A 9,037-nucleotide genomic window follows, 5' to 3' on the forward strand; every position below is an offset into this window, starting at 1 on the left:
TCTCTCTCTCTCTCTCTCTCTCTCGCTCTATCTCTCCTCATTTCTACTCTGTAATTTATTGCTCTGGTGGCTCCAAGTCCGAACATCACCATTATCGCTTGTTTATTTACTGCAGATGGAATATTTCATATAAACTTATCAAATTGCACAGGCTGCAATATAATTAAATAAATTAACTAAATGCATGCATCAAACGCCTTCCCATGCTTGTAATGAGAAGCGCTTATCAACACAACAGAAGGTTTAAGGGCTCCCTGTGGTTTAAAAAAAAAAAAGTGCTCCCTGTGGTCAAAATAAATGTGTGTTTGCTTATTGTTTGAAAATGAAGAACTTAAGACGGTCATTAATTTAAAAATGATTAATTATTAAAATTATTATATTCTTTTTCTTAAATTTTTTTCAATTTTAATCTTCAAAATATTACAAGAGTATTATTTCTTATTTTGTTAGTAGTATAAATAATAATAATAGAATTATTGTTATTAGAATGAATTAAAGTATTGTAATTTTACACTTATAAAGTAAAAATGTGAAATTATTATATTGTTCATAAATACATTTTTACAGTGAAATATTACAAGAGTAATATTTGTTATTTTGTTTTTAGTAATTTTTATATTTTTATTTAGTAGTAGTAATAATAATAATAATATTGATGATAATATTTATTATTTTTATTAAAATTTTTATTATTAGATTGAATATTAGTATAGTAATTTTACCACTGTAAAATACAATACAAAATTGTTAATATTATTATTATACTTTTTTTTTTTACAGTGGTAGTGTTATATTTCTAAGTAGTAGTAGTAGTAATAATAATAATAATAATAATAACAATTATAATTATATTATTATAATAATTATATATTATAGTATAATTATTATATTATTAGTTGTTGCAGTTCATTTAATTAATATTGAACAATACATTTGTTACAGTATTTATTCAATTTATATGTAATGTTAGTTATACTAATACAATACAAATGCAACTGTTCATTGTTGGTTCATGTCAGCTCAGGTCCATTAAAAATATTAACTTGATTTTAGTTTAAAAATTAATGTAGTTACAAAAAATTAATACATTTAATTAATAATATGCAATAATAAATGCTTTAGTGCTATTTGTTTGTCAGTTTGTTACCTAATGTAGTTAACTAATGTTTATTAAATGTATCCTTAATGTAAAGTGTTATCAAATTTTATTTAATTGAATGTTGAATTGCTGTCACAAGTTTTTTCCACCAGTCACGCACTTTGTCTTTTTCATAGCTCCAAGTATGCATACTCAACACTGGAGCAAATAAATGATGTTCTGTCCTGGTAGACCTCACTTTGGTTGCAGGATGCTTGAGTTCGGTGTTGATGTGGCCGTCCTGAGTGCTGGTTACTGTGATTTGACTGTGAAGGGTGTTTCTAGGGGCCGATCGCTGGCTCGTTGCGTGCCGACTGCAATCCTCAGAGTCTCTGCTGGCGCCACGCCTCAGGGACATGGAAACAATAGCTCTCCATTCATCTGCGTAATGCAGAAAGTGCTGGATCATTTACATGAGCGGCTGAAGAGTTTTCTTCAGCTTAATCAAGAGCTCTGTAGACGTTCGTCTCTATTAACGGAAGTTTTATTCTATTTTAACTCTATTAACTCTGTCTCCTCCATTCCAGCCAAACACACACTTCCACACATTTCTACGTAGCCTGCATGTTAAGACATCAGAGATTAGAAATTGGACGATATTGTGGTTTTTTTTGTGTTTTTTTTAAATAACTGATACAGAATATTTGTGTTTTTATGTGCCCAATAACCGATATGCAGAATCAATATTTATTTATTGTTTTAATTCTATCTGCTCTTTCTGTTTAGAGTGTTTAGTAGAGATTGACCGATATCGTTATTTTTTTTTTCATTTCCACGGAGCTGTAGTTATTAGGGCTGGGTATCGGTCAAAAATTTTCGATACCGATACCTTGACTTCGATACCGGTTCCTGAACGATACTTTTTTCGATACCAATTTTATGAAATCAATTTTTAAGATTACATTATCAAAAAAAAAAGATTTTATTTTTCAGCTTATTGATGTTTATACAATCTCAGAGACTCATCTCCTGAGCCACTGCACAAAGAAACAAAATGTAACCAACACAAATCAGTGCAAATAGTTTTAATAAAGCTCAAATAGTCTTCAGTTTACACATCTGTTAGGCTACATTTACACTAGTGCGTGTTCGTTTTAAAACGCATAGCTCAGACAGAATCATGATTTCTATTTATTTTCCACTGATTTACTGATGAGCATTAGCAGCTTCCAGCGCTGTCTGCTTGTGTTCTCTCTTCCATGATCGCTGCTCTGACTCAGAGGTAATAACATATTTAATATTATCAGCATTACATGGCCAAAACACACATTAGATGGCAATCGGAAGTTATTACAAACACTCGATGGTGGTTTAAAGTGAGTTTTGAGTAAAAGCGGAATATAACTCTTATTTATTGTCTTATGTAGCATGATGCTACAGTTTGCATGAATGGTCACATAACACGTGCTTTCGGTCGTGTAACGTTAGTATGAACAGACATCTGCATATGATGGGAACTCCACGCAGCTCCCGCGCTACTCTCCATTGGAAATGAATGACTGAATGCCCGGTCTGGCGCTTGTCGGAGATAGTGGAAAGCCGGCTTGAAACGCAGTGGAAACGCCAGTATGACGAGGATCGTTTTCATTTTAAAACATAAACGCAGCAGTGTAAATGTAGCCTTACATCTAAGGACATTTCCAGGATGGCTCTCGTAAAGACGGGCTTCCTGCATTTACTGCATCAAAAAAAAAGTTTGATGGTTTAATATTCAAAAATGAAGAAAGTCAGTCAGTCATAAAAAAAATTGTTTTGTAATTTTACAGTTGTAATGTAAAATAACATTTATTATAATTATTAAACATTTGATTTATTTTGCAGTGAACTATTACAATAGTAATATTTCTTGTTTTGTAATTATTTAGTAATTTACATATTTTTGTTTTATAAAAAATTATATTTAATACCCTTATCGATCTCATTAAAAAAAGTAATATGGAATTATTATTATTTTTATAAATCATTTTAAAGCACAAATTTCAGAAAAATCACAAATTTGATAATTTTTTTCAGCTGTAATGTAAAATTATTATTATTAAATATTTGATTTATTTTGCAGGGAACTATTACAATAGTACAATACAATATATTACAATAGTATCATTTAGTAATTTGTATATTTTTATTTAATAATAATAATCGTCATCATCACAATTATTAATACTGAGATATATTTAAAACTTTTAAAATTATTTTAAATCACAAATTTCAGGAAAATCACAATTGGATTTTTTTTTTCAGTTGTAATGTAAAATTAAATAAATTAATTATTATTAATCAATTATTATTATTATTATTTATTAAATACTTGATTTATTTAGCAGTGAATGGTTACAATAGTAATATTTCTTAATGTTTTTTAGTAATTTGTGTATTGTTATTTAATAATAATAATAATAATGAATACCCATATTAATATATATTTAAAACTTTTTGGCTAAATTGTGCAGCCCTACCTGCAGGGCTCCAGACTAACATTTGAGAGCAGTGGCACCAGAAGCAGATTTGGTAGCGCTGGGGGTGGTGTGCGGGAGTATTAAAATATAGATCATTTAATCATGAAATTACTATTGTTTTGCATTAATAAGTGCAGTTAGGCTACTAATAATATTTGACAGTAAAGCACTAAGCTTGAGTTAAGATGCATACAAAATTTACTTTTAGTAACAACAGGAACAAGTGCAAAATCGAATTTTTATATAGAAAAATAATAAATTCCATTCTTATTAAATGTACCATTATTCTTCTAGTATATGGAACTGACCAACTTCAGTGATTGTGTGATTTAGTAGCAAATTGAAGAAAAGTTCACTTTGTGACTTTTCTTTCTTCATGCACAAAAAAAAAAGTGTACAAATCTGACAAAATCTGATTTGTTGATTATTTTATAATAGTGATTTTATCATTTCAAAATATAGAAAAAAAAAGTAGAAATGAATGACTAATAAGCCAATAAGTGCTCCTCCACTCTAAAAAAAAAAAAAATAAATGCTGGGTTGTTTCAACCCAACTTTGGGTCAAATATGGACTAACCCAACTTTTGGGTTAAGAATTATGTATTTTAAGTCAATTTAAAGGCTATTGTTCACTTAGCCTACATCTGTTTTTATTACCACAAAAATTAATTATAATATTTTATTATTAGTAGACCAGATCATGTGGACATGTTGTCATTCTTACACTATAATACTGAACTTTGATTTCAGTGATTTGGACTGTGAGATGGACACTTGCTTCTGTTGTTTACACATTTCTAAGAGTACTTTTAATACTTAAAATTTTTAATAATAAAATTAATAATTGATTCTAGTGGACTCTAAACATTGCATTTATTTAATGTGAATAAAATGTTCCCTTTGTAGTTGCACTCGCAGCTGTAATGAACAGAAGCCCAGAACATGTGGATATATTGACATGAAGACTTTTGTAATTATTATTTACATTTTTACACTTTTAGTTTTACATTTCGTCAATGGCTTGTTTACATTTATACTTCTTTATGGTACACTACTGAATGGCAAAGTTGCAAGTTTAATAAAATGTTCTTTATTAAAATTGTAGATTTATTTATCGGTTTAATTTTGCGGGAAATTAATCGATTAGTCGATAGATTAATCAAAGTAAAAATAGTCGTTAGTGGCAGCCCTATTACTAAGTTTCACCAGGTATTTCGGCTGCCGTTTCCACTGAACACCTGCTGTTGTTCACTCTGACCTTTGACCTTTTGAGCCGACCTCAAGGGTCGCTGTGGGTTTGGACACGTTTCAGTGTCGTGATTGACAAGTCCCTATCTGTGCCAGGGACAGACACGCTAAAACTAAAACTAAAACCATGAAATAAAAGTTACTTGAAATGAAATCGAATATTAAAAATGTATTTAAAAAAAATTTTTAACTTTTTTTTTGTTTGTTTAACTTGAAATACTAAAATATCTAAAACTAAATAAATTAAAACCAATAAGTAAATTAGTTTAACTATATATAGACATTTTTAAAAAATATTATTTTCTGTTTTATTTTATAAAAAAAAAAATTTAACTAGTAAGAATGACGAAAACAGACAATAAAATTCCTAAAACTTAAAGAAAATGTAAAAATAAAATATAATTTTAAATATTAAAAAACTAGTATGCATGAATAGTATATAAAAAATATGGTATATAAATGCTAAACATTTTTTAATTTTAATTGAGTAAAATGCTAAGATTTATTAAAAGTATTTTATAAAATACAGTAAAATGTTTAATATATAAGACATGAAATATGACATAATTTCAGTCTTTCCATGATTGATTTGTTAAATACATTTCAGTCCAGTTCAAATAAATGTATTAAATTTAGTTTAGTTAAATTTAGTTTTATATCTGTTACTGCGCTTCACCAAAGCTTTTGGAATTAAAAGAAAAAAGTCTACATAGTTTAATTAAAACTATATAGACATTAAATCATAGTAGTTTATTTCATTTAAAAAAAAAATATTATTTTATTTTAACTAATAAAAATGACAAGCACACAAGAAAATTACAAAAACTTTAAAAGTAAAGTGAAAACAAAAAAAATTACAAATAAAATCTATAAACTATAATAGTATATAAATGTATTTTAGTATATAAAAACTAAAATAACTCTGGACCGCACCAGTTTCATGATGCTGCTCATAATACTTAAATAAATGTCTTATTGTACTGGTCTTAATGTGAAGTTTTTCATAACCTTGTATGAATGCAATGACCTTTTCCTTCATAACACCTCGTCCAGCTGCTAACGCTCCTCTCATTCTGACCGGCTGCTGATGGCAAATTCATTTGATTTGGCTGCAGACTTTAACACGCCCTGTGTGGCAACTTCAGCCCGAACCGCTGCATGACGAAATGGAAAGAGATGACGAAAGCTGTGTGTGTGTGTGTTTCATCGTAATGTTTACCCTTCCGCTTTCCTCAAACATCAAACTGTGCAGAGTTCAGAGCGAAGGTCTTCAGATGTTCTTCACTCTGCAGTGACATCTGCACCTCTCCCAGTTTCTTCTGAAATGTAGAAATCTTGTTGTTGCATGCTGTGAAGTTTGCATTCGAGAGCTTTCCTCCGTGTGGGCTGCCTCTTGTGTTCTCTGTGGAGAGGTGTGTTGCTTTTGCAGCTCTACAATTAAGCACCACAAACCTGTAACTCTTTTTTTAGCCTTTTAAATTGTAAATGCAGTTTTTACAGGTTTTTTTCTTCCCCCTAATCATTCAGCTGCAGTGTATGTCGTGTGAACAGTCACTCTGTAAACGCTCATAACTCACAGCAGATCCGCTGCAGCTAACACTGAATGCGGTACATGTTGATGATGTTTTCTCTAGCTGTCTGTCGTCTTTTGCTAGTCGTTCGTTGGTTTGTCAGTCATGATTGTAGTTTGTGACTGGAGCAGAACGGTTACGTCACTGCTGGAAACATCGTTCAGACAGCAGATGGAGACACGGGTTTCCATCGTCCATCCGTGTGCATGAGGAAGGACACAGGCGTGTTTAAATGACACCAGTGTTCAAATCTCCTGTTTCACTCATGCATGATGCTAGTGCATTTACATTCATGCGTTTAGCACACGCTTTTATTTTACATTATCAATAATGTTATTTATAATTAACATTATAAAAATTATAATTTGTTCTGACACAGTTTAACTCTGAGTTCTTGTCATATTTTATTACCATTTTCTAAACTATAGCGAATAAACTCTGATAATGTGAGAAATGTTGAAGGTGTCTGAATACATTTTGGTTTGACTTTATATATATATATATGTGTGTGTGTGTGTGTGTGTGTGTATTACAGTGTGATTAATAAGCAAACAAATACACAGAGTACATAAATACTGAGTCAAATAATCACTTTTAACTAGATTTAATATTTTTCAGCATTGATTAAATTGCAGATACATTTATCTCATTATCTACCATTTTGGATTTTTATTTTTTATTGAGCTTGTTGCAGTGCATCATGGGATGGTAGTATTTTTTATTTAGGATTTTACCAATGTGACTTCAAGTTTTTCTGGATGATATTACTTGTTTATTTTCATTTGGACACTGTGAAAAAGATTTTTCGAAGTTGTAAAATAATACAACTTCAGTCATTCTACTTCAAAATTTAACGTTTAATAATAAAAAAAATATCAAATAAAAATTAAAACAAATACATAATAAATATTAAAAATAAAATAAATAGTAACAACAATTTAGTTTATTATTTTTGTATTTTATTTTAATATTTGTTTTTTTATTTTTTGTAATATTTTATTTTTATATTACATATAGTTGATATTGTTTTAATATTGTATTTGTTTATTTTTTTACCTTGCTATATAGAGGTTGTCGAACCAATGACTCATTACAAATATTCGTGTAAATGGCTAATAACCTCCCAAAATATGTGAAATTTAATAGCAGTTTCTGAATGAAAATTGTTTGTGTATAAAGGAAAGTTTATGTCTGATCTCCATAAAATTCTAAGATAAGCAGCTTCATTATACATTACTAATAACGAATGATCGTGATAATGAAAATAAGAAAATAAAACGGCTGTAATGGCAATACTTAAAGTAAACATGCTTTAGAATTTGGCCAAGTTGCCAAGCAACAGAACATTCCAATGACAGGCACTTTAGAATTCTGCTGACACGGGGTTAAATTCAAATACGGCCCGTCCAGTCAGAGTTCTGAATTGGAACAGTTTGTTGATATGTGATACCGTGTTTTGTGTGTTTTCAGGGTGAGGAGGGGCCGCCCAGTCTGGAGTACATTCAGGCCCGGGACCTGTTCCCCCAGAAAGAGCTGCTCAAAGAAGACGACGCTCTACAGGTCAGTTTCACGCCTGATGTCTGCTCTCTCCCATGCTGAGTTTCATCTCACATGTTTGCTCTCTGTAAAGAAAGTGGGTTAACACACCTCACACACACACACACACACACACACACTGTGCCTGTCCTCTGCGCTGAAGTGTGTGTGTGAAAAGACAATCAAATGAGAGGTCTGGGGAGACGGTGAGACGGTGGGGTGGAGGTGAAAAGAGTGAAATTCATCAAAAGGACAAAGCAATGACACCGACACAGCGGGGACGTCCAGAGACCAGACACGGGAAGAAGAGCGCAAGAGCTTGACATTGCGGAAAGCTCTAATAATACAAATCCAACACATCTTTGTAGTAACGAGAGTCCATGTTGTTTTCACATTCCGACTTAAAAGCACAACGCGGGAAATGAGAGCATCGAGGAGCGCGTGAATGCAGTAATTACACTTGCTCTGATGCCTTCCGTTAACTAAGCTAAACATGCTTCAATTAAAATGCCTAAAGCTAAACCTCCCTTGTATTCACATTTCTAAACCTGTTGTCCAACAAAAGAGAACATTATAACCTTTTTACTCCACAACACCAGTCACATGCTTTCTTTTGTGATCTGATGTGGCTTCTTGTCACAGAATGAGGCAGAAAATATGTTCCATATGCTACTTTAAAAAGAATACATCGATTAGCAATAGATTATAAATTAGGGTGGCCATACGCCCTCTTTTGCCAGGACATGTCCTCTTTTTGGACCTACAAAAATGTATCCGGCTGGGATTCCTTAATCGCCCCAAAATGTACGGGATTCGGCTGTTTTCAAGCATCAAGAATCAAGCATCTTAATAGTCCTTAATATTTTCAAGAAACGGCTGAAAACACATCTCTTTCATCTTCATTTGACCCTCTAACTCTAGCACTCTACTCTAATGCTACTTCTAATTTTATCTGCTTGTTTTTTTTTTTATTAAAAAAACTTGACCATCTAACATTTGCATTCTCTATGACATCAAAGTACGGCGAGAGAAAGCATAAGGAGACGTCCGCGCTCTCTTATAGCTCTCGCAGTACTTTGATGACACAC

The 9,037-nt window shown here is 31.4% G+C and overlaps 1 protein-coding gene across 1 annotated transcript in view; it reads left to right on the forward strand.

The window, feature by feature from the left end:
* Positions 1-9,037, forward strand: part of mtmr4 (myotubularin related protein 4) — a 57,207-nt gene that overhangs the window by 9,295 nt on the left and 38,875 nt on the right. The window contains exon 2 of the mRNA XM_016248309.1: positions 7,884-7,973. Coding sequence (XP_016103795.1) covers positions 7,884-7,973 — 90 coding nt within the window. The remainder of the gene's footprint in view (positions 1-7,883; positions 7,974-9,037) is intronic.

The sequence above is a fragment of the Sinocyclocheilus grahami genome, unplaced genomic scaffold, assembly GCF_001515645.1.
Source record: "Sinocyclocheilus grahami isolate Dianchi unplaced genomic scaffold, SAMN03320097.WGS_v1.1 scaffold875.1, whole genome shotgun sequence".
Taxonomy (NCBI): Eukaryota; Metazoa; Chordata; class Actinopteri; order Cypriniformes; family Cyprinidae; genus Sinocyclocheilus; species Sinocyclocheilus grahami.